The sequence below is a fragment of the Larimichthys crocea genome, chromosome V (assembly GCF_000972845.2).
Source record: "Larimichthys crocea isolate SSNF chromosome V, L_crocea_2.0, whole genome shotgun sequence".
NCBI lineage: Eukaryota > Metazoa > Chordata > Actinopteri > Sciaenidae > Larimichthys > Larimichthys crocea.
In genome coordinates this window covers 158,935-186,132 of record NC_040015.1, presented here as the reverse complement: position 1 = coordinate 186,132, position 27,198 = coordinate 158,935, and the positions used below count along the sequence as shown (strand labels likewise).

Sequence of the window (27,198 nt, the reverse complement as noted above, 5' to 3'; positions counted from 1 at the left end):
TGACGCTCCAGCATCAATCCTCTTGAATCCAGAGATGCACGGTGTGTGTGTGTGTGTGTGTGTGTACAAACCAATGTTACACACTCAGATATAACTCAGATGAGTCCAACACTGCAGTTTCTTCCAACAGGATGCTTCATTCATTCACACAATTTTCTTTCTAATAAACTAACCTCTGATAAATCATGTTGATTCTGCACTGACTTGTAATCAGGTGAATTCAGTCACTATGGCACTCCGTTTCGGGAGAAGTACATAACGCTTTATGGCACTAAGTGACACACCACCAACTATTTGACTGATTTTGGTGAAACTGGATCATATTTTATGAAGAAAATGTTTTCTGCTTTTCCCTCTGATGTCCTCCGGCTGCTCCGCCTCAACTCTCTGTGATTTACAGAGTTTCCTGATGGACAGTGAAGTAAACTGCTGTCACCTGTAGCTGCTGTTAGCTAATGTTAGCTCAATTTGTTAGCCCGGACTGTGAGCTCAGAGCACCCAGGGAGTCTTAGTATTTATAGCACAGGTGTTTTGGACCACAGGGAAGAAGAAGAGGAGGTTTTTAGGCCCTCGCCACGGTGCCTGTTTGTATGGCTGCTACAAATGGTAGGGAACTTGTTAACGCTAGGACTTAAATGTGTGATCACAGAGGTTGTCCTCTTAAAGTAATAGTTTGACATTTAAGAAATGGTTTATTCCCTTTCTTGCTGACAGTTAAATGAGACAATCGATTGCTTGAGCTAGTGTCGTGTCAGAACCGGAGCTGGGCGAGTGGGCAATGTAGCCAGGCTCAGCAGCCTCTATGGACATAATGACAGAGGAGAAGAGACTGAAGAGGACGTTGATGGAGGAAGCTAAGAAGAGAAAAGGAGAGAGTGAGTGAGCAAGAAGCCGCCGGACAAGAGTAAATGTGGGACTGACTTTTAGTGGTTGGTGAGAGCTTGGTGAAATAAAAGGCTGAAAGACAGACGCCGAGCTGGGCTGACTGCTGTTGGACTAGTCAGTAATATTAGCTGCTGCTATGTCTGCTGTCTGTTGTTGATCTTGCTTGATGTTTGGCTGTTAGCAAAGTCCACAGTGGGATTACACTCTGAACCTTGAATTACAGAGTTTTTAAAGAGTTTTGTGTCATACTTCAAATAAAGTAACTGTGGTATGATAACACCACAGCTGTCCAGCATTTATTTAAAGATAAATTTAAGACTTGATACAGCTAATAGCAACACAAACAACCTCTAATTCCTGCTTAAAAACCAAAACATCTGTTGATGAAGATGAGGATAACGTCCCAAAACACTCCACGAAACACCAATCCACTCTGTGTGATTTCCTCTGTAAAACTGGAAATCTCTCCTGCCAATCACAACGGATGAACTGTGATTTTGTTGTTGTTAACTATGACCTCATTCTCTGAATTAAGACATCTGAGCAGAGCTCAGGACGGACAGAAGGACCCAAGAAAACAGATGGCAGACAGACGTTCCCACAGCAGGGATCTTCTGTGTTTTATTGGCAACAACAAAACTTGGTACAAAAAGTGCTTTCTGGATGTCGCAGGGGCTCAGCATGCACGGCCCGGACCAGGGCTGCTGGACTACAGTCTCTACAGGCTGAAAAGTCAGTGTCGGTGTCTCAGGCTTGTGTCAGTGTTGTCTATTGTAAAACAGCTCCTGGTTCCACTTTATTTCTGAATATATTCAATTTATTTAAAATAAGATGTATGAGACAGTTTTATCATAACATATTATTATAAGTGTTAAATGCTTATTTGTTCTCTTGCAAAGAGTTAGATAAGAGGAACAATAGTACTTCCATTTGCACAGTACACAGCTAGAACCAGGCGATGATTAGCCTAGCTCAGCATAAACACTGGCAGCAGAGGTGAACAGCTAGCCCGGCTCTGTCCAAAGTTAATAACACCTACCAGCTCCTCTAAATCTCACAAGTGAACACCTTATACCTTGTTTAATGAATTCATCGACTGTATATAAAAAATGGATGATATGATAGCTCCCCAAAAGTGAAGCCAAAACATCTGGGTCACCCTCTGCTGGCTGGATGCAGTACAGGCCATAAACCCTGGTCATAGATGGGACAAAAATCAAAGTACACGTCAAATAAATTTGATAGTTTCTGCAATTTTAGGTCGTTCTTATAACGCTGATGTTTGTTCAAGTGTTTTAATTTGTCAGTCAGTCAGGTGTGTGGGATATATATCTGGGATATTTTGGCTTCATTTTTGTCGACATGTCATCTATCTTTATACAGTCTTTGGTTTAATCTGTTCAAAAACAGTGATCAGTATGTTATATGGTGCAGCACAAAACTCCATCCAAAACCACAAAATGTTGCTTTTCTATACATGTTTAACAAATGTTAATTTGTTAGCTTTAGATGTGCTAAATTATATTTGCAGTGTCGGGCTAACTGTTTCCCTTTGTTTCCAGTCTTTATGCTAGGCTAGGCTAACCTAACTCCAGCCTGTACTTATACACAAACTTGAGATCAATATCTATCCATAACTTGTAAAGAAAGCGATTAAGTGTATTTCCCTTTACACACGTTAGGCTAACCTAAATGAGAAAAATCTGAACTACAGCTAAATTTATATCCAGAGTGTAAAGTTTTTTGTTCCCACATAATAGTTATATGCGTCCCTTCACTTTAAAAATAGTTATTTAGTTCCCTGGATTTGGTCATGTGTTCCCTTGCAGTAAAAAAACGCCCCCCCACCCTGTTGATCTGGTGCAGACTTTACTGAATCTGGTCTGACTTTGACTTCAGCCCTGGTCCCAGCCTTTGACATTAGGAGGCTTGCCCTGTCGTCACCTTCCATGCATGCAGTCCTACAGCAGCATTCACGGGGAACAATGAGAAGGCTTCATGCAAATTTGGATCATCCCTTTGTCACTGTGGATATGTTTCATCTCTAAATGTTACAGGCACTTCATCAGAGTTTTACAACCATATTACATCTGCAGCACAATCTGATTGTCTCACATCTGTGATACAACCTGGGATCCCAAACTTGAGCATGCAGACGTGTAAACAGCCTACCATAGAAATCCTGGGAAATACTTAGGAACATTAAACATTTACTATTTTAAAAAATATAGAATAGATATTATAGGTTCTGTACAACAACTCGACATGCATAAAATATATCCGTCTGTGCAGTAAATATAGTTCATGTCACTATTCACACACTCACATGTATGAAGCCCGTAGAATAGGAGTGCTGATATAAAATGTTAAAACAAATTTTTTATAGTAGCAGGTCAAGACTAGTGTTATATAACTTACTGACAAGAATTACTACTAATAAATATAATACTGTTTTGTAATATACAGTACAGTGAAAATGTGTTGTAGAACGGTTTGTTGTGAAACAAAGTGGTTTTTAAAATTAAATATTCTGTCTGGGCCCGATCTATGTTTTTATTATTCCACTAAAGAATTTTCTTTACATGACATTGTTATAGTGGCTGCTAACATCCCCAAACTTCTATTTTTCAACAAAGTTTGTTGAGTTAATTTCAAAGTTGTACTCAGTATCCAAAGAGTTTAGAAGGTGGCATTACATCTTCTCTCCTATCCATACGCTTTAATGCAAGATTCTAACATTAGCATGCATGGCATGGTAACAAAGGTTACTTACCATAGTAATACTGTAAATAGCGAGGGACAACATATCATGACTTGTCTATGTGATTTTTAGGTTTACAGGTTATGTTGGAGCTGGTTCTGGATGCTACTGTAGTAGCTTTTTATTTGGTTTGGGGTTTAGCTGGGAAACGTTTGCCAAACTGATTGGTTTATTAACCACAAGAGTTTTCTTGTGTTAAAGTTGAACGTACTGTTTGAAAATACAAGAAATGGTAAATCTAACCTTTCTGTTGTTTGTCCGAGTCGCTTTGATAATGCTAAAACTAACTAGCTCTTTACCTTTCAATAAAAGATCAATGCTAGTTCATTCTTGAACAAAAAATAATTCTTCATTGACTATGACCTCTATCATAAACTGCTAATGATGCCAACTTCTTGATCAGCTAGCTAGCAACAGTTATCAATTTACCTAGCAGGTAGAGCAGTTAGATACACATTCATTTTATAGTTTGGACAGAGAAAAAGCTAACATAACAGACGCTAACTGGGGCAGAAATTGGACCTCTGTGGCTAACCTGGCCTATTTAATTGCATTTTTTTGAGGAGTGTTTAAATAGTAAAAAATAACAGTTAAATAAAAAGTTCTGTTCAATTCAACCAAACATTTAAGCAAGTTGTAGCACTCCTATTCTTCACCCACGCTTCATTTATACCTGAAGTATTGGCCATTACATAACTGCAGTTTAAACACGAGACACGCAGCATTTACAGCAGGTTTCCTGCATTTAACAGACACAGAATGAAACCCAGCAATTGTACCTTTCATCATGTCAGTCATCTTTGAATTAAAGACCTTGATTTCAGCCTTCATTGCCAGAAGTTTTCTGCAAATCATTTAACGACACAATAAAACATTGTGTTCTCAGCAGAGCAGAGAGAAGTGGTTCTGTGTATGAAAAAAACTTGTAAATGTTCCTCTGTGACCTTTTGTTATCCAACTAAGTCTTAAGTGAACTGATGAAAATGTGTTGTGTTTCTTTATGTTTTGATGTTCCCGATGATGATGAGGATGACTTTGGTGACGAAAAACAACTCTTTAGAATCATGTATATATGAAATGAGTCACGTAAGTCTTTTTCTGGGTGTGGATGTGTCTCCTGTACTGTATTCATAATGTCCGTTTCCCTTGGACTTGAAATTTCCAAAGATATCAAATATACGTACTAATTTTGGGGGAAAAGTTAATAAAATGTTGCACAGGACATCAGGAACATTTCATTTTGATGGACTTGAATGTCCATGACAAGCTGTGACAAAAGGAAAATATGGAAAGTACACAAGTTTCAGTATTTTGTTGTAAGAGGAGATGATTATAGATTATCCACAGTGCAAACTGTCTTCACTAGAGAAATTACAACAATGACTGTTTGTTCAACGACTAAGACAACCTATGTTTAAGTAGCCCTGTCAAGCAACTTCAGAAAAATAAGAGGCATGGCTGGAAATAGGCGAGGCATTGTTATAGTGTGAAACCTATTAAGGAGGAGGTCAGGGAAGACAAAGAGTATGACTGTGACAATATGTAATTTTTTGCTCCACCCACAAGAAGTAAAGCTTTACGGCACTAAGTCACAAACCACCAACTATTTGACTGATTTTGGTGAAACTGGATCATATTTTATGGAGAAAATGTTTTCTGCTTTTCCCTCTGATGTCCTCCGGCTGCTCCGCCTCAACTCTCTGTGATTTACAGAGTTTCCTGATGGACAGTGAAGTAAACTGCTGCCAACTGTACTGGGGCAGAGCACTGGAGGAGTGTTAGTGTTTGTACCACAGGAGCCTTGGACAGCCAGAAAGAAGAGGAGGTTTTCAGGAGCGGAGCACAGGGAATGCTGACAGGCAGCGGAGCTGGTGTCATGCCAGAACTGGAGCTGGGCAAATGTGTAGTGATGCTGTAAACAATGTAACCCGACTCAGCAGTTTCTACGGACAGAAGACGACGTTGTCAAAGTTGTCGACTCGCTAGTTTTTGATCATCAGTAATGTAATCAGAACATATACACATGTACAGCTGTCCATATTTACCACAGAGGGATTACACATTAGCAACAAATTAAAAAAATACAAATTTCTATGTAATGTTGCTTTAAGGTTTTAGGATTAGGAAAAATGCCAGCACATCTTTCTGGTAAACCAGTTTCTGTGCTGAAACTTTACAAATTTGTGTTCGTTTATTGTATTTAGGTGTCGCAAAGCCACTCAAAACCATGGCATGAAAACCCAAAAACCTCTGGATGACTCAAGGCCTCTAGAGAGGGAAAGTGGTTTCTTTTGTGATTTTGGATGAACTGACCCTTTAATCCGCATGAAGAACGTGAACATGAGCTCTCAGTTCATTTTTTATGTCTGACTTTCTAAAAGTAATTACTGACTGTCACCTCCTCACACCCTTAAAACCTTTCTTGGTGTTTCTTCCGCTCACAGTTTTCAAACCGAGCTGCAGTTCAACATTTCTAAAGAGTCTTTGTTGTCACCTGCCTGAAGAAAAACAAACCAAAGAAAGCAAACGCTCAAATAAACACGTCTGCTCTCAGTGTGTGAACTCCTGAGGGTTTGGAGCTACAGTATCTGTCTACACAAACAGATATAATCCCTCCTATGGGCTGAACTGCTGCCTTATGACTCAATGATGCTCAGACTGGAAGAGGATGAGCATTAGCAGCGGCATTACCATCATCACACTGTACGATTCTACAGCTGTAACTACCAATTACCAGAGAGAGAGTGTGGTGAAGAAGAAGAAAAAAAACATGCACTTCCAGGGTAATTCATTGCGTGTTATTAACAGCTGCAGTGAGATATTTAAAGCCTCTTTTCAGCTCAGTGTTGATGGGTGTTGAAATGAGCTTTGCCCTGTGAAGGAGATCGAGCCAAGGCCAAATAACATCATTCAGTATCAACGAGGCAGAGGGAAGGGTGGGGGGAACTCATCCCAACACGGTTAAGAGTCTCCAGCTGCTGGAGACTTCCTGCCTGTAGTAGCACATGTGTCAGCAGGAGAATATAAATGAGACGCCTTCCTCCTCCACTTGAATCATCAAACATCTTCACTTCTTCTACTCCCGTTTGTTTCTGTACTTCTGTTATTTTATGGTCACATGATCTTTAAGCAGCAACGCTAACACTGACGTCAATATGACTCTATTCCGCAGTGGGACCAAGTCACAAGAAAGTCTCAAGTCTTTGCACTCAAGTCCTGATTTGAGTCCCCAGCAAATTGGCAATCTCCGTGGCTGTGAAGTAGAGTCAACACAGGAAGTCGGAAAAATTGCACTTTTGTACTCGAGGTTGGCCTGAGAAGTGAGTCAGTCTCCATAAGCCCCCATGTTAAAATGTCTTTTTTTTTTTTTTGGCACACTCTTTAAAATAATGTTTAGAGGAAGATACCAGCTAATCCAAAAATGGGGTAAGACGTGTATCGTGAGTGGAGCTGAGGTGGCCTAATGAAGAATAGTGACAGCAATACTCTTAATTCTGCATATCTTTAAGTCTTAATATAATGTGAACAGGTGAGTTGTATATAAATTCACCCTCAGTACAGTTGTCATGAATGGGGAAGTTAGCTACAGAGACCAAAACAGTTTTTTGTACCAGGCTGTAAACATGTTTATTTCTGCTGTGAAGTTGGACATTTGAACATGGGGACTTATGGAGACTGACTCACTTCTGGAGCCAGCCTCAAGTGGACGTTTGAGGAACTGCAGTTTTTTCTGTGTTGGCTTCACTATCCAGCCAGTCCAAGTCAAATGATTGACGTCCACAACTTTTAATTCTATTTAACAACCCACTTTTTGTTGCTAAAAAACATTTCAAATGATGTGTTCATGAATGACGATGAGGTGGCGAAGACTGTCGTGACTGCCGTGTTTCTGAGAGGAAGTGACTAATGTTTTCAGTATTAGACTTTCAGGCGTGTCGCTGTGCAGTTTTGTTTGCATCTCCATTGATTTGCCAGCCAGTAAAAGAACAGCAAGATTTAGAAATTACATCACTTAGAATAAGTCACACAACCACACACACACCTCTAATTTGTGTGTACTCTCTAACACAGCATTTCACTAGAAAGACAAAAGCACCCTCGTCTCATAACAGAGCTGCTTCACCAATAAAAGCTCTAAGTGAAGGACAAATTCTCAGCTCCTCTTGGAGGCTGGTGGATAATCTACAAAGGTTTTTATTGAGAAGGAAAAGTGAATTTTTGCATGAAAACTTGAAATTTATAAAGGTTTTATGTCACTTAATAGCCACACAAGTGAATCTAAATCTTTGTCATGTAACCTTGCTGAAGGCTTCTTCTTTCAATTATTTATTTCTGTATTTGTGAGCAACTGAATTTCAAACTGTTGTCAGTCTCCAAGAGCAGATGAATTTGTTTCTTCATGTTGACATAAATTAACCAGCCAGGTCTAATGTATGTCCAGCTTTGGACATACGACCGTAGAGAGCGTGCTCTGAGGAAACTAAGTCCTTGGATCCATCGCCTCTGAAACAACAAGCATCATCCTGTCTGCAGATCAAACCAAGCTGGTATTTCCATTGCTCAATGCTTTCAGAATAAACTCCCTTTCACCTCAAAACAAAAAGAAAAATCATAAATCTTGGTGGCATTACGCCTCCAGCAGGACGTGCCAGCGGCAGACCTGCTGTCCTCGACTCTCCTTCATGTCCTGCCAGTGGAGCTGCTCCTCTTCGCCGCTGCTGTTCTGGCCCAGAGCGATCCAGCCCACCATCTCTTTGCGCTTCATGCTGCGGCGGTTGTAGATGGAGACCAGAAGCGTGACGTCCGACAGCTGGAAGAGCGCCACCTGGAAGACGAAGGTCTCCTTGTAGACGGGGTTGGGCTGTCCGCGACGCACCGACGTCTTACATCGAGAGATCTCCTGACCGACCGAGTTCAACAGAGTCAGTCGCCCATAGGTATCTGGACCAGAGAGGAGATGAGAGGCAGAGGAAGAGAGAAGAAATATACACAAAATAAGTTTGTTACTTCCTTTTTTGTCATGTTTGTAGGAGAGAAGAGGCCTCTCTTACCTACTGTACATCCAGAACACTCTCTACATGTGGTTCTGTTGGTGTGACAGATTAAAGTTAGCAGCTTAACACCATGTTCACTGACTGATCTCTGACTGCTGGTTCTGTATAACTGAGTATAGCAGGTATTTAGTCATGAATCACTTTTTTTTCACACAGATTTGTGCACAAATTTGACCTGATGGTGGTGCTGGTGAAAAAGTCAGGGGATCACAAATGTTACTTCAATTTAATCTTGATTGAAACATTAATATCTGTAAAGAATTTCATGACAATGCATCTGATAGTTGTCTAAACTATCAAATCTCTAAAAATTAGAAATGGTGGTGGCACAAAATGAAAAGTCAGCGGCACAATATTAGGATTCATCCTCTGGTGACCAATTTCTGAATTTCACGGCAATCCATCTGATACCTGTTGAGACACTTCACTCTGGATCAAAGTGCTAAAAAGAGTGAGTTGTAGTTTGTTCCACCAAAATGCACTGACAAGTGATTTTTCAATTTCAACTCAATTTTAATGAGCAAATATCATATGTGTTAGAGTGCATGTGAGTACACTGTGGGTGTGAGGTTTACTGCAGACCTGGAGGTCTGTTGATGGCCAGGTTTCTGAAGTGGCTGCCCTTGATGAGCTCCACAGACATGCGGCCTGTGGTGGCATTGTAGGAGAGACCCACCAGCAGCTCTGGAACGCCACCGTGGGTCAGAGACTGAGTGGACGAGGCACTGTCGCTCTGAGACACAGCAGACAGACTCAGCTGGGAGTCTAAACTCTGACACAACACAGAAAAAAACAGAGTGAGTAGTGCAAAAATCAAAATGCAGCCTGAAGGACACACATTTTTCCATTAAAGTCACCTTGAGGTTACTGCGAGGCTCCAGAACCAGTGTAACCTCCATCGTTCCTCCTTCTGGGTTGAGTCCACCTAAACGCAGCACCTTCTCGCCCATCATTCGCTCACGGGACATCCTGCCTCCGAGTGCGTACAGCCTGAACCTGATGGCCGACATGTGCAGTTCTGATGGATCCAGGCGTGAGAAGCGAAACGTCTCATTGAAGTGCGGCAGTGAACCTTTCTGTACCGATGTCTTTTGCCGTTGTTTCTTTGAGGGGAGCAGGACCATGTGGACCTGCCAGGAGTCCATCCCGCTGCGAGCCTTGTCCGGAATGTCGCGGGCCGCGACCACTGAGACCAGCAGCTTCTCCGTGTCAGGGTGGTACTCCAGAGAGAGGACCAGGTCTCCACATTTAGAAATGGGAGGTCGAGGGGAAGAGATGACAGGCTGAGTCGAGACCTCGTCATGGGGAGGCTGCTCTTGCTGAGAAGGTAGGGAGAGAAAAAAAATTAAAAAATCAAGCTTAATTATTTAAATAGTTTCTTTATTAATTAATTTATATAAGTATATATAAATCATCGAAAAGAAATTAAAGAAATCTCTTTCTTCTTATTTTATTTGTTGGTCAGGACCAGGTGCAGAGAAGACCCCAGGAAGTCACTGCTATTGACAAGAAAATAGTCCAGCACATAATCCGCCTTAAAAATGCTTGTTTTAACGATCTGGGTTTTTGTACTGATTAAACAAAAAGATATAAATGTATTAGTGAAATTTAGCTGTGCTGGTAGTTATATTTTGTACTTTCTGACAGAGCCAGGCTAGCAGTTTCCCTCTGTTTCCAGTCTTTGTGCTACGCTAAGCTAACACGACAATGGTATCAATCTTTTCAACAAAACCTTGTTGATGGCACCTCCTTAAAAACATTGATTTTAAGGAGGTTCTGTGGTTATTGTTTAAGTAATTCTCATTTTTAACTACATCTCAAGGGTTCAAACTGATGATCTCTCAGGCTCTGGTCTTGTTACTGCAGTCTATTTATAACTTAACATGGAGATCTGAATAAAAAGGCAACAGAGGCAGGGCAAACTGAGTCATTTAGACATTAAGACCCCTGATTTTATGATGATTAATCCATTATCTGCTTTAGAAACTAGGGATCCAGTAAAATGAGAGTCAACCCCCCCAAAAAAGTCAGTTGTGTGTTAAACACTCATTCCAGTCATTTTCACAATGGATTCCAACAGAGACTTGATTTTTAAAGAAATAAAAAAGTTATTTCAAACCACAAACACACACACATATTTTAATATACACTCATATTTGGACTGATTATGTGAATAAATACATTATTTATTACTTACAAATGTTTTAATTTGTTTAAATGAAATTAATAGCCAGATGGATGAACAGATAAAAAAGACAGTTAAGTGTGTTCAGAGTGAAATGAGCTGATTATCTTTTATGAAGGTACTACAATGTAGAAATACTCTGTTAAAAATAAATGCCCTGCATTAAAGTAAAAATAAGTATTAGCATCAAAACATATTCTAAAAGTAAAATTCCCTGTGATGCGTCATGTATAAACATACATCTATAATAATACATAAAGAATAATTTATTTTTTGTATTAATAATCTGCATCTGCAAAGTAAAGCTGTAAAATGAAGGTAGTAAAGTAAAAAGTGCAATATTTCTCTCTGAAATGATTATAAGTAGAACAGAAGTAACTCAAAACTGTAGTACAGTACTTGAATAGATGTACTAGTTAATTTCCAAATATAAAGCCTCTCAGTCACTGAATGATTCTCCAAACCTTTTTTTTTCAAACGTTCAGACACAAAAACTAATCAGAAATCGTGTCATAAAGGAGAAATAAACCTCCTCCTCCTCCTCCTCCTCCTCCTGGGTGCAGCCAATCTCAGCCTCCCCTACAGTCGGCAAACACAACATCAATTGTGTCAAGTGTTGACAGAGCAAGGCTGAGTGTCTGCGTCGACATGGCAACCACAGAGGAGATAAGATAATGACGGAGCTACAACTCGAATCTGTTGAACATGTAGGTCAGGAGGTCCAAAACACAAAAACTGATGCTTCACCTGAACGCTGCAGCATCAGTGAATCTTTACTACTTCCTCCACAGCGGTGGAGGAGGAAGTAGTAAAGATTTTAAGGGAAACTTTTCAAACTTTCACTAGTCGCTTTGTTTCTGTGTCAAAGTGACTAACATGTTGGGGGCAACATGTTTTGAGTCTGGGCCAGTATTCTGTGTAAGTGCCACAAAACAGTCCATAACGTAGTAACTGCTAGCAACTGTGCACTGTCTATTAAATCACAATTACTTTCCTCTAATAAAATAACATCTGTTAAATCATGTTGATGCTACACTGACTTGTAATCAGGTGAATGGTGTCTCTACATCTGTTCTCACACTATGTAACTTTGGGCTCCGGGTCGGGAGAAGTATGTAACGCTTTACGGCACTAAGTCACACACCACCAACTATTTGACTGATTTTGGTGAAACTGGATCATATTTTATGGAGAAAATGTTTTCTGCTTTTCCCTCTGATGTCCTCCAGCTGCTCCACTTCAACTCTCTGTGATTTACAGAGTTTCCTGATGGACAGTGAAGTAAACTGCTGCCAACTGTAGCTGCTGTTAGCTCATGTTAGCTCAGTTTGTTAGCTGGGCTGCCCAGACTGTGAGCTCAGAGCACCAGGGGAGTGTTAGTGTTTGTACCACAGGCGTTTTTGAAGTAGAGGAGGTTTTCAGGCCTAAGGTGTGGAGGAATGCTGCCAGAACTGGAGCTGAGGACGTGGGCTATGTAACCAGGTATGTATGTTTTAACTGGGACTGAATTGGACTGAACTAATATTAGTCTGTTTACAGTAACAGTACATGGAGGTGTAGTCGCACTAATTGTTGAGGTAGTATTAATAGTATTATTATTATTATTATTATTATTATTATTATTAGCAGCAGTAGTAGTACGAGCTGCAGCATTGTCGGTGGCAGGGCTGTTATATAACTGTATAAATAAACTGCTACAACATGGCCATCCACTGCCCCAAACTCATTTATTATTTATAAAGCATTTTCTAGATATCAGTATCACCCTGTGTGTGTGTGTGTGCGTGTGTGTGTGTGTGTGTGTGTGTGTGTGTGTCTGTGTAGGAGGTGTTTACTGCACAGATTGCTCCCAATTTCAAAGTGTGATTCTGCGACTGAGAGGTTGTTGGATTCTACATCCCCACTCTCCTACAAACACACATAAATACACGGTAAGTAGATTTATGCACGTATTTATGTTTATACACACACACACAGAGCGATTATTATTCATGAGCTTCTGTTTGTTAACCAACGCAGCATGTAGAGCGAAGGAAATATCAACTATTTATACAAAACCTCGAGGCCTCAGTGGGCCGTGTTTGGTTTGTTTCTTCTAAAATGAACCTGAGAGGATAACATGACAGTGTGCTAATCCTCTCACAGCTGAATGATGATGATACCTCTGCCAAGCACGATGGGTAACAGCAGGGCTGCGGACAGCTTACTGACCCCGTTAAGTAATCTCTGCCATGGCTCTTTTTTTCCAGTTTTCTCAAGATTTCTCATTAAGTTTGTCAAATCACAAAAAATGACTTCTTAAAGGCCCCAAAAAATAATTTCTCAATCAGTTTCTTAAAAAAAAAATGGATTCAAGCACACGTCAATCTTTCCATTGCTGTGTTACTGAAGAAGGAGCGACAACACGACCATGAAAACATGCCAGGTGCAGTGTACTAGAGGAAAATGTGGTTTTGCTGTTAGTTGTATTTATTGTTTTTGATCATTTTGATAAGATCGGTGTCTTAGAGAAGTTAGCAACTTTATTAACAACTTTTATTTTTATAGCCTGATAGCTGACTGGCTAATTGCTATTTCCTCAAGTTTTTCACTGGCAATGAAACAGTTCCAGTTTAACACTGATGTGATGATCTGATCACTGAGTCAGATTCAGTCAGACTTTTTCCATTCATTATAATGGGTTAGTATGTTTTGGCTGCAGTGGCCTGCACTGCTCAGTGGCAAAGCAGTCCAGTTAGATCCAAAACACAGCCAGATGTCAGGCTACAGCCACCAATCACACACTCAGACTGGTCAAACCTCCACAGTCAGCCTAAAAATGTCTCTAAATCTGACACTATCCAGGTGGATTCATGGACTAAACTCTGATACTCTACCTGTTGTGTTCTGGCTTTGTTTGTTTCGTGTACAAGCTTCTAAATCTGAGTCTGACTCACGATTTATGCTGCAAAATAGTGACAAGAAAAAGTTCAATTTGGTTTGTGTCTGATGGTTTGAGAGAGAGAGAAAGAGAGAGTCATCAATAAAGCCGGTTAATCAGAAAAAATTAAAATTATTTCCTGATTGTATCACAGCGGTTACGTTCAGGACAAACAGACACTCCCACACATCGCAGCATAACCCTGCAGTGATCCGCTGCAGTGTCGGATTCTTTCTGAATGTATTCTTAAAGTAATAAGTTTGGAGGTGAAAGTAACGTTACAGTAGAGCTGACCGAAAGTCTATAAAATGGTTATGCATAACACTACATTGCTTAAGTCAAGTATAGAGACAAAAAAAAAAAAAGATTAAAAAAAAGTGATAAAATTTGTGGTTGGAAATGGATTCTACCGGACAGCAAAGGTTTAAGGCTCCCATTGAGTGCTACTGCAGGACAGATACATCGCTTGACATCACTTTTGAGCGTTGCTTATTTAGTTTATTTATCTGGGGAAGGTTCACTGAGAACAAATTTATTTTTTCCATGAACTACAAGCATAAAAAGCTTTTGTTGATTAAATAAAAACAACCTGTGTACTTCCTATGTTGCCTATTTCTGTCCATCGAACACACTGGTTATTTGGATGGTTAATGGTTTTCCGTGGTGCTAAATATCTCAAGAATTCCTTGCTGCGGTATTTGCAGCATTTATAAAAGAAAGTGTGATCAAGCATCTCAAACACAAAACAGGGAGGGTTTAGAGTGCCTGCTTAACTGTAGTTGTTAGAAATGCTGCAGTACCTCGGGGCTCCAGGTGGAGGAGCTGTCTGTGGCCTCATTTTTGTCGAGATCCATGGCCTTCTCCGTGCCCTCGCTGCCGTCCGCGGCCTGACGGTTCATACTGGGGGTGGGGCTCTCCCTGGCGCCCGATGCTTCGAGTCCAGCAGGTGTGTCCAGAGATAGCGCTGACGCCCTCTCGTTCTCTTCTACAGCTGCAGACAGCGGGTCCTTGAAACCCTGCGGGATCGGAGCCCCCATTTCTGCATGAGGAAGGCAACAGGGGAGGAAAGTCAGCATTAGATCCTCTGGTGGTCAGTTTTAAATCTGTGGGTGTGAGGATAGTCTTTTTGAGAAGTGCGGGAGTTTGATAGCAAATCTGAACTTCTGAATCGTAATTCAGCTTAATCTAACAAAAGTAACTAAATGTATGCAGTTGTCCCTGACTATAACGCGGTTCACCTTTTGCGGCCTCGCTGTTTCGCAGATTATTTTTTTTTTACTGTACAGTATGAACGCGCATTGTGTTCGGCGTCCTAAATTGGCTAAGGGAGAACCGCACATGTGTTCTGTTTCCTGATTAGCTAAGGGAGTACTGTATAAGATGCGTGTAAAAAAGTGTGGTTAGGGGTTTTATGGCCTTAAAACGTATAATAATTTTAAAAAATAAAGCTGATTACTTCGCGGATTTTGTCTATTGCAGGTTATTTTTAGAACGTATCCCCCACGATAAACGAGGGACCACTGTAAATAACTAAAATTCAAAGTAGTCTGATTGATGTTCAGGACCTCTAACTACAACCAACAAATGAAGGTAAGTGGCAAAAGATTTAATATTAATAATGTATTTGACACTTTGAAATAACAAAACTAGCGTCTAAAAATTAAAACAAAATGACCCATCATAAGCCAGTTGAGCAGCCCTGGGTCAACTTTATCTAATGTTAGCAAATGCTAACTAACAATTGATGTATATTCAGTTTTGCTAGCCTTAGTTAACTAATGACTGATTAACAATTAGCTAGCTAATTAGCTAGCATTTTACAAACATTAGCTAGCTAATGACTGCTGTATAAGTAGCTAGCTATCTAACGATTAATTTAAACTAATTTTTATTAAACATTAGCTCAACAAGATACAGACAGGTGACACATTTAGTGTATTAAGAAGCTGTTGGGCCACCACAAGCTGCAAGAACAGCTTCAATGAGTCTTGGCATTGATTCTACAAGTCTCTGAACTCTACTGGAGGGATGAACACCATTCTTCCAAATGTTATTGCCTCATTCGGTGTTATGATGATGGTGGTTGAGAGAGTGCTCTCTGTTATTTATTTATTGAGTTTTTTCCTTTAATTTCTCACCTGTCTATCTGTCATTTGTATCGTTTAACCTTCTCTTTATAGTGTGGTTGTTTTATAAACACTTAGAAGTTAGCATGTAGCATATCTAGTGCAGGAAAGGAAAAAGTTGGCAGAGGCTGTGAAGGATGTATAGAGAGAACTGGATACAGCGTTAAAGACAGGGCTGCCTTTATTCAGGGGGGTCAGTTGTGGGTCGTAAGTTCCTTATTTATGTTTATCCTTTGACAGCAGAAACAGACAAAACAGAAACAGAAAAATAGCTGACCTGACTGGACATTATTGTCCCCTCACATCTACCATTTAATTGAGTCTACAAGGGCTAAAAAAGCTGCCTGTGTTGTGTGTTAACAGAGGTGATATTGTGTAATCTTTCAAACCTTGACCTTTTCCTGAGACAAAAACACTCAGAGAACATCCTGTACCTGAGACCAGTCAATAACAATTATCTTCAATTCACTATCATTAAGATCGGTCTGACTGTTATACCAATGGCTGCATAGAGTGCTGACCATAGCAACAGGCTGAGGGGAGTCATCGGCCTGTGTGTGTTTGTGTGCATGTTGGTTAAAGGCGGAAAATGAATACCGCTTAAGACAGAGTGACCCCAACCTAAAAATGTCACCAACCCATCAACAAGCAGCTGCTCCTCTGAAAGAAGGCCAGTATGTTCGTCTAAACATTTGTTTCTACTTTCTAGATAGCAACTAGCTCTATCTCACTATTTTCTCAATTAATTAATTGTAAAAAAGTCCAAAGACATTAAAATATACAATCTTATATGACACAGAAAAGCAGCAAATCCTCATACTCTAGAAGCTCAAACCAGAAAATGACTTCATCAAACATCTTTTGTAATTGTTTTGATGTGAGAGCTCCCCTGGCAGCAGAAAAAAACATATTATGCATTTAACAAACGTACAAATACCAATTAAACAACAGACAAATGACTCCAACAATGACATTGGTGGTAATTTCACAGATAGAAGGATAAAAATTGATTTTGTTTTCTCATTAGTCTTAAAACACTAGAACCGATTACAAGCAAGTGTCCTAATTAAAGTAGCTGTCTGTCCACACTCATCCAGCCACAGCAGTCCATTCACATTGAGCCTCCCTGAGCTCTTTACAGCCTCTAATCTGTAGTAAAAACATTATTTGTGGCCTTTTGGCTCGTTGATGCGAGGACGGATTAGTGGTAGATCTTTTCTGTTTGTTGGAGTTTCAGGACTTTAGCTCAGCAGAGGTAAACTGGTACAATCTGCTTCCCCTGAACCCGCTCATATAAAATCTAATTTAATTATTTACTGCACACAAGTTCGGTCAGGTCAGCTGGAAGCTAACCTGCACAGCGCCAATGACTGAGGGCTGCAGGAAATGACTGCTATGTGGACAAAGTGGAACATTTTAGCCAGGCCTGATCAAACTGGAGATTCAACAGGTGGACAGAAAGTGGATGTGATGTTCATGTTGCACTTTCTCTGCGCAATGTGCAATTACCTCGATAAGTTCGATAAGGATCTTTGTTGTGGCTTTCTTTTGTTCTTTTGTTCGAACATTGGTGGAGCGATAGAATGTCAGGAAGCAACCAATTGTGTTTCATTTCCCTTAGATAACACAAGTGCAATTATTTAGAATAATATAATGATTTATTTTCAACTCCACTACTACATAACAATAATAATAATAAGCTACTGGGACTTGAATAAGAAATATGACGCATGAAAACTCATTGCTGGGTAAACAAACTACTTCATCATCCTGCAGTAAAACAGCAATAGGACAAAATAACTAAAGTATGGACATTATCTGCTCAATGCTAAACATGCCTGTGAGCTTCAAGAGAGAGGCTGTAAGAACATGTATAAACATGAGTGTAGCAGCCACTTAATACACAACTGTATTCATCCAACCAAACTTGTTCTTTTAATTGATTTTTCTATGTTGTATGTAGGGTAAAATCTACCGCAGTATATTTAAGCAATATCACATGAGAGGGAGTGATGTTATACTGAATATAGCATGGCTGTGATTCGGTCATAGATAATCACAGTGTGCTGATATTCAGCATAACAGCACAACATCGAGTGTGATATTTATTTTATATAACATTTCTACAAGCTCTGTTTATTGTTTAATGTTTGTTTTATTATCAGAAGGTCAGTGAGCTAATTTCAGCACCAAACATCAAGCAGGAAAGCAGGTAGTTACGTTGGTAACAGCTGAAAAAAACAACCAGTGTTTAAATTAGATAAAATTGGCTCACCTTCGCAGTCCGATGGCTCGGTGCTGCCCTCCTCCTGGTCCGACAGTCGGGTGAATTTGTGGCGTCGGCCCAGAGCCAGCTGTGTCTGCTGGGACTGCTGCTCGCTGCCGTTGCTCGCTGCGGTACGAAAACTCTGCGAACGTGAAACCGAGATCTCAAACTGCTTCAGGACCTCTTCTTCACTGTCAGAGGAGCTGGAGCCATCATCTTCATCTTCACCATAGCTGTTCACTAGAGGGAGATGAACACAAGGAGAGAAGGGGAGTGACAAAGAGGAAAAGCTGGGACAGTTAATGAGGAGAGGAGAGGAGAGGAGAGGAGAGGAGAGGAGAGGAGAGGAGGACACTGGTCACAGTGGACCTATTTTTAAATGTCATCATCCATCTGTAGCTGTAGTGATAAACTAAATTGTTTAGTAACGGGAGTAGTAGTGCTGAGCCATGACATGAACAAGAGCAAGTCATGTTTTCTGTTTGTACTTCCTCCCTGCAGTATTTAAAACTGATCCACTGAGCAAATAGTGGTTGGTTAGACCTGTTTACTGCTAATGAAGCGCCACCAACTCTGTCATCAACACAATGCACACAATCTCTTTCTTTAACCTCTTCACAATAAAAGCATCTGCAGAGCAGACTGGTATGTGCTACTTGTCAAACCCTAAAAGTGGCCTTAAACCCTCATCCCTTACTGCATTTTGGGGTATGTTTCCTCTCTTTTTTAGCGTTCAGGTACATCTATCAATTGTGTTGTAGTAATCCATATTATGTCAAGAACTACTCCACTAAGTAAAGAGAAATGAAAGTCAATCATTACTTACTACAATCCAGAACATTTCAACAACTTTAAACGTGTCTTCAAGTGCAGTCACGAAAACCATCAAATGGCATGGTGAAACTGGGTCTTATGAAGGCCGTACCAGGAGACAAAGACCAAGAGGATAAATCCATTAAAGTTAACAGCCTTAGAAATCAACATGTAATAGCACCTCAGATTAGAGCCCACATAAATGCTTTTCAGGGTTCAAGTAGAAGACACATCTCAACATCACCTGTTCAGAGGAGACTGTGTGAATCAGACCTTCATGATCGAATAACTGCAAGGAAACCACATCTGAGGGAGACCAACAAGAAGAAGAGAATTGCTTGGGCCAACAAACACAATGAACAGACATTAGGCCGGTGGAAATTTGGACTTTGGTCTGATGAATTTAAATTTGACTTTTGGTTCAGACCGTCTTTGTGAGACGTAAAGAAATTCAATGGATGGTGTCTGCATGTGTGGTTCCCACCATGAAGCATGGAGGAGGAGATGTGATGGTGTGGGGGTTCTCTGCTGGTGACACTGCTGGTTATTTATTCAAAATTCAAGGCAGACTTAACCAACATGACTACCACAGCATTCTGCAGTAAAATGTCATCCCATCTTCATCATTAGTTCTTCAACAGGACAATGACTCCAAACACACCTCCAGGCTCTGTAAGGGCTATTTGACCAAGAAGGAGTGCTGCTTCATATGACCTAGCATCCACAATCACCTGACCTAAACCTAAATAAGATGGTTTGGAATGAATTTCACCACAGAGTGAAGGAAAATAATTTCAGATGACAACAAATGTAGAAATTAATACAAATAAAGAAAAACAACTGAGAGATTAGCACTGCTGGCACACAGCAAGAAGGTTCTGTGTTCGAACCTCGGCTGGGGTCTTTGGAATTTGCATGTTCTCACCGCGTCTGCGTGGGTTCTCTCCGGGTACTCTGGCTTCCCCCCACAGTCCAAAGACATGCACTTACAGTTTTTCTCAACTGCTAAAACACTAAAACCCATTGGCTGAACAAAGTTCTCAGTTGCCTGAACTCATTCAGCTAATTGTTCAGTCTGTTGTCAATACCTTTAACCATTTCACATGGTAAAACACAATTTGCAGATCTCACTTAGACTTTTCAGCAAAACTCTAAACACATTGCCATTCTCAAAACACATTCTGCACTCTTATGCACATGTCATTCATACTGGTAAACACAAGTGGCAACAGTTAAATACAAATAGAGCAGACATGTTATTGATTAAACACAACCACTCAAAATTGATTTCACTTGTTTCAAATGATGTGACACAACCAGTATAAGCCAGTTCAGATATCAAACAGGTTGTTGAAGGTGGAAATGTCTAAGTCTAAGAATGGATAGAAGAAACTATGATTGGATGAGGACGAATACATATGCGAGGTGGGGATCGAGGAGGAAGAAGACAGAGTGGGAATATCCGATGAAATCTGAGCAACAATCATAGACCATGTTCTTGTCCATGGACTGACAATGTGTACTGTAATTGTATGATTTTTAAAAATATTTTTTGGTGTACTGTTTACTGACTGCTTGATGGTGTATATCATTTTGATCGCTTTGTTTATGATTTGAGAGCAGTGTTTGGTTTTGAGCACAGGTAAAACAGTTTTGATGCAAAAGTTAGATTTTGCAAGAGTCAGAGGTTTTGTAAATAGTGCTTGAAGATGAGGTTTTGTGTTTACAGTTTTGTCCAGTTGCTAACACACTGAAATGACATGGATGGCACAAATATTTAAACTGACACACAGGGAGCAAAACCTCATCTCAAATCTCCAAAACTTTAAACACATTTTCTGCTTTACACACATTTTGCAATTCGAAGTGGCTATTTTTAAGTGTACTGAATGTGGTTCTCTGCATAAGACACAACAATCTGACATAAAGTCACGTTTGCAATTTCAAAACACGCGATAAAATAAAATGACACTACATGAGCTCATTGGCCACTATATGTACCACCTGGCCAAACAGGTGTTATGTAATTGTTAGTTTTTTCCATTTGCTTAAACACAATTTTGCAAACTAGGCTGGTTTTATCAAAATACTTTATTTTACTACTTTATTACTTACTTTATTCAAGCTTACTGTTTTGTGAGCATATTTTAGTTCACTCCAATGTAAATATATCTGCTGTGCATACGTTGCACTGTCTTGTTTGGTGAAAAATAAATAAAATAAATATTTCAATAGCACGTGTGAATGTGAACAATCTGAAGAATTCTCTACAGTTTGAACTATGTTAGTATTATGGCAAAGCATACTAAATATGAGAGTGCTTTTCATTATGCTCAACAGTGTGTAGTTGGTTAGACAAAAATCTGTGTGTCATCTGGTGCAAAAGTTTGATTTTGGTTGCAGTGCTTCATTTTGCGGGATATATGAGGTGTTTTGCAGTTTGGGTGTGTGGTTTGGTGAATTGTGTTAGTATTTTGATAAAACCAGCCTAGTTTGCAAAATTGTGTTTAAGCAAATGGAAAAAACTGTAATGTTTTAAGAAAATGGAGCAAGGTTTCAGAAATTGTGTTTTGGCAATTAAGAAAAACTGTAATTGGTTAATTGGTGACTCTAAATTGGCCATAGGTGTGAATGTGAGCGGTTTGTGTGAATGGTAGTTTGTCTCTATGTGCCTTGTGATGAACTGGCGACTTGTCCATGGTGTACCATGCCTCTTGCCCAAAGTCAACTGGGATAAGCTCCAGCCCCACCATGACCCTGATGAGGATAAGCGGTTACAGAAAATGGATATATGGAACTGAGTGAACTACATTTTGAATCTTTCAGTAGCTGACTGAGGAATCCTGAGGAATCAAAACAATCAACGAGCTCACAGGTACATATTAAAGCCATTTTGAGTGAAAATATCTGTCTTTTATGTGAAAATGCTCATAAAGTAAGAGAGGAGAGAGCAAATATAAAGCCCTGCTCACTCGCTATCGCTCACACACAGCGCTAGCTGGGTTGAGGGTCACTCTTCTCATGTCATAATTCAACTATAATTGGATAGCAACAGCTGAATAAGTGATGTTGCAGTGGAACGATTGGCCCCTCCTCTCTATAGTGCAGGTCACCGCCGTCTCTACCTTAGTGATCGTCATGGTTACCTGTAGAGCAGGAAGCTGTTCTCTGAGTGGGCGAGTGACGGCTGATTGGTCAGTTAACTTCTGTCTTCTGAAGCTATTCACAGGCGGAAGCTTTCAGAGTGGAATAATATAATATGGCTCAATGAATACATGGCACTGTGACACACACACACACACACAAATGCAAATACATCTATAGAAGCACATGCACATACACAAAGACATGCATTCACTCGAATTCATAGTGACTGAAACAAAACTATTTATAATTTACCACCATTATGACCACTGACAGGTGAAGTAAATAACACCTGGCACCTGTCAGCTGGTGGGTATATCAGGCAGCGAGTGACCATTTTGTTCTCAAAGTTGATGTTAGAAGCAAGCATCAGGATTTGAGCTACTTTACGAGAACCAAATAGTGATGGCAAGATGACTGTGTTAGAACATCTACAAAACTGCAGTTCTTGTGGGGTGTTCTCGGTCTGCAGTGATCAGTGCCGATCAAAAGCTGTCCAAGGAGGGAAAAGAGGTGAACCAGCAACAGGGTGATCGAAGGCTGGCCTGTGCAGTCTGATCCAACAGATAAGCTACTGCAGCTCAAACTGCTGAAAAAGTTCATGCTGGTTCTGATAGAAAGGTGTCAGAACACACAGTGAATCGCTGTTTGTCGGGGCTGTGCAGCCACACACTAGTCAGGGTGTCCATGCTGACCTCTGTCCACTGCTGAAAACACCAACAATGGACATGTGAACATCTGAATTGACCACAAAGCAATGGAAGAAGGTGGTCAGCTCTGATCAATCACATTTTCTTTTGCATCACATGGATGGCCGGGTGCATGTATGTCGCTTACCTGGGAAAAACATGGCACCAGAATGCACTATGGAAAAAGGGCAAGCCAGCTGAGGCAGTATGAGGCTTTGGACAATGTTGGGAAACCTTGGCTCCTGCAATTCATGTGGATGTTACTTTGACACATACCACCTACCTAAGTTTTGTTACACACCATAACGGCAGTGGACTGCCACAAAGCAAAAATGGTACAGGAATGATTTGAGACACAACAACAATTCCCCAGATGTCAATCCAATCGAGCATCTGTGCTAGAATTCAGGAAGAGAACAGTAGTCATGTGACCTACATGTGTTTGCTCAGTGTTAGATGAAACAGTCTAATCAGTCTAGTTATTACTAATTTATTGCATTATTGGCATGTTATTACATTATTGGCACGTTATTTTTATTATTGGCTTTGTTACATTCAAAATGGCCACAATTACTAGGTTATTGGCAGGTATTACATTATTTGACATTATTACGTTATTGGTTGCTACAAGGCCACCTTTGTGTCCCATGATAATCTACATCTTTGCCAATTTTTAGATTAGCTGGCGGGTGGAAGAAGCTGGACTTTCATTGTGATGGCCAGAGCCACATGTTCTGAGCTTCAAAATCAGTAACCTGTGGATAAACTAGTAACCTATGTCCATTGTTTATACTGTCAGTGGTCCTGACACCATATTAGTCCATTCTGGCACCATAATTTACAATCTCAGATCCCACAGTCCAAGTGTAATTTTCATCTGTGCCTATACTGTTATCAGTGCCATGGGGCCTTAGTTAGGACTTGGAGTAGGTCTTGGTTCAAGGTCTTCAAGGTCTTCAAAACCTGATGCCGTTTGTTTGGCTCATGAATCCTTTTAAGGACTTTATTATTCCAACAACCATTAACCAGAGTTTTCAGACTACATTTATTGTTCCCAAGTTACATGCTATAGTAAACACTGATTATATGTGACAATATAATTATTCAAACTAAGATTAAACATTAAATATGAACATAATGGGGTATATAAGTTGATTTCAAATATATTCCAATACATTTTATAGCACACTATATGGTTTGAATCACCTTGTGTCTGATTTATCTGACTACATACAGTACATAAAGCGAAAATTAAACCTTGTTCAGCAACTTTAATAAATAATATTCTTATTATGCTTAAGTACTTGAAGAGAAACGTAGCTGCTATTGCATTGAAGACTCCTGGCAACACTGTACTGCACTGTACACTGTACTAAGTCTTTAAAATCAACACACAGAGTCATACAGCCGAGGCGAGGCAGCCATTTGACTGCTGAACTAAGCAGTGAGTGCCTGTCGAAAGGCTGAGTCAATATAAGGACTCACTTTAGTTGTTACACATTGGCACGACCTGTTCAGTTAGCAAATCTATGTTACTTTTCAACAAGATAACGTCATACTTCATTATACCAGTCCTTAGAGATTTTCTTCAATAAAAACAACTTAAGCAGACATGCGTGGATCAAATACTCCTCAATTTCCGACTACCCAATCTCTTAATACACTCTTGAAACCCTTCAGAAAATGCCAGAAATTAAGGAATATCTTGCAACATCAATAACGTTAAGATTATTTCCTGAAAAACTGTCTTTGTGTTATAGTTTGATGAAGGAAAATCTATTTAAAGTGACACACAAGCCTTTCATTGCAATCAGGCGTACAGTTTCCAGATTAAGAACTAAACAGACAGTTTGACTGAATTTGTAGTTGAAAACATACAGTAAGAGCCCCTACCTCATCCTGTGAAGCTGAGTTTTGAATGGTATGGAGAGAATCCAAACAGGATGTCTTATTTGTTCAGGAAACCAACTGGAAATACCAGAGACTCCACCTGCTGCAGGTGAAGAACAAACGAACCAGTGCACTGTTTGCTCACTGTTTGTCTCCACCTGGATTCAACCATCCCACTGGTGGGAATGTGAATGTGACTTCAACGATGACTTAACAGGCAAATAAGATAATCTTAGTGCAGTAAAAGAGAGAAATTAGTTCACATGGTGTGCGGTTAGATTTTTTAATTTAAAGATGAAAACAGATGTAAGAATATTTCCTTTCTCGACAGTTTATTTATGACACTCATTGGCTTTTAGGCAGATCTCTGCCACCTATACGCTCATCTGTTGTTCCCTGTTGGTGGAACATCCTACCAGTTTCTACCAGATCAGGGACGTCCCTTTTCTATCTTCAAAGACCTCCTGAAGTACCAGCTCTTCATAGAGGACCTCCTCTCCAACACTATCAACAACTGGACATGCTAAATCTATCCCTCTCTACAACTGTCACAGCACTTATTGCTGCACTAACATGACCTTGTTGCACTGTACCTTGATTATTTTCCTTTTTGCAAGTTGCTTTGGACAAAAGCGTCAGCTAAATTACTAAATGTTTATGTAATGTAAATACATATATTTCAAATCTGAAACTAATTCCTAAATTGTTTTAGATGCTATGTACATAAAACCCTAAATAATATAGTTAGAAGGCGGTTGTGGATTTGGTTTTCTAGTGGCATTTAAACTAGTTTCTCCTCCGGATAAAACCAAAGAACGTGATTACTCTTAGCGGTGGATTCCTGCATCAATGAAGAACACAACTAGCTGTGAGAACTGACATTTGGTTAGCAAACATAACAAAATCATTATTGATACTGTGATTTAATGTACAGACTATACAGATAAAGTGAGTCTGTGGCGTTTGGGGCAGTTTGTAATCCGGCCTGCATAAGCTAACTTTTCAGTGACCTTGAGTAACCTTTGCTCTGGTTGTTAGCAGTGTTTGACAAGTGGGAGGAGAGTACAGAGTTTAACTGGTTGACGAGAAAGAGAACAACAGACCAAGCATCCTTTTCCTCTCTGCCTCTCTCTACATCGTTTTTCTCTTTGCTGTTTTTCTCTTCAAGGTTTTATAATGTTCATACTTTCATTATGTGCTGCTGCAGAGCATTGTGACAGTTATGGCGCTGACTCACTCTCTTATACATACAAACTCGCCCACAGAAACCACTGTACAAACACAAACTCACCCACATTCTCTTACTGTTACTGAACAGTTTAATTCGAGTCATAATGCACACACGAGTCACATACTGTCTTTCTCTGGCCTTCCTGTTGAGATCTTTAAGGTTATATAACAGGTGAACCTTCACTAGAAAGCAGGCAGAGCTCACTTGTAAGAAATCTGAAATACAGACATTTCTACAGGTTTGCTGGTTGTCAATGAGATGCTCTTGTGTATAGCTAACATTATGTAAAACTGTTTTTTATCTTTCTTTCTGGGGGGTTATTTCAACCAAATGTGGCTTTTGTGGGTCATGCTAACTCTGGTCATGTCCCAAGAACAACCTTCCTATCCATCCATCAATTTTCTTCTGGGGTTGGGTCATGGAGGCAGTAGGTTTAGCAGGCCGTTTCAGACATCCCTCTCCCCAGCAACACATTCCAGCTCCTCCTGCCAAGGCATTCCCAGGCTAGATGGGCTGTATAATCACTTCTGCAGGTTCTGGGTGTTTCCTAGGGTTTCCTACTAGTAGGACATGCCCAGAACACACAGCTTTCAACATGAAGGAGCAGCATCTCTACTCCAAGCTCCTATCTCTATGCCTGAGCACAGCCACCCGATGGAGGAAGCTAATTTTGACCACTTGTATTCACGATCTCATTCTCTGCATAACAATCTACATCTTGGTCAACTTGCCACTTACTTATCTAATCATCATGTGAGGGATTACATATGTGTGACCCACCAGCAATAAATACTCATATTTCCTAGACCTTCTATGATCAACAATTACAATTGTAGCTGTGCTGGATAATTGGCCACAGATCAGAATATCCACAACAACATTCACACTGGTGTTTCAATTAACTTGCAGAGCAATGTGCCACAGTTGGTATCTTATCCAGCAGTCTGATGTGTATCTTGTAATTTCATTTTTACAATTCAGACACTTGCAGGCACTCGTTTGCTATCCATCACACATGTAAATAAACTGAGTGCAAGTCGACCTAGAGGTGGCATTTGAATGATTCATATAAACAGATTAAGTTCATTTGGAAAAGTGTAGGAGGCTATAGCACTCAACACACAGAAGTGGAGAGTAATGGAAAAAGTACTTACTTCTTTTCTTTTCTCTGGACATCTTTACTTAAGCATATTTTTGAGCCTTTAACCTGTTTTTAACTCGATTAGTTTGCTCA

At 40.1% G+C, this 27,198-nt stretch overlaps 1 protein-coding gene across 4 annotated transcripts in view; it reads right to left on the bottom strand.

Moving 5' to 3' along the window:
- Positions 1 to 7,824: 7,824 nt before the first annotated feature.
- The window catches only part of syt16 (synaptotagmin XVI), a 34,001-nt gene continuing 14,627 nt past the window's right edge, over positions 7,825 to 27,198 (bottom strand). For 3 of the 4 annotated variants that reach the window (XM_027278750.1, XM_019260381.2, XM_019260383.2), the window contains 5 exons: positions 18,207 to 18,437; positions 14,606 to 14,844; positions 9,558 to 10,019; positions 9,283 to 9,472; positions 7,825 to 8,587 (listed from right to left, as the gene is read on the bottom strand). In XM_027278750.1, the coding sequence (XP_027134551.1) occupies positions 8,274 to 8,587; positions 9,283 to 9,472; positions 9,558 to 10,019; positions 14,606 to 14,844; positions 18,207 to 18,437 (1,436 nt within the window). In that variant the 3' untranslated portion in view covers positions 7,825 to 8,273. Of the gene's footprint in view, positions 8,588 to 9,282; positions 9,473 to 9,557; positions 10,020 to 14,605; positions 14,845 to 18,206; positions 18,438 to 19,023; positions 19,047 to 27,198 lie in introns of those variants that run through there. The other variant, XM_027278751.1, reaches the window with a different exon arrangement.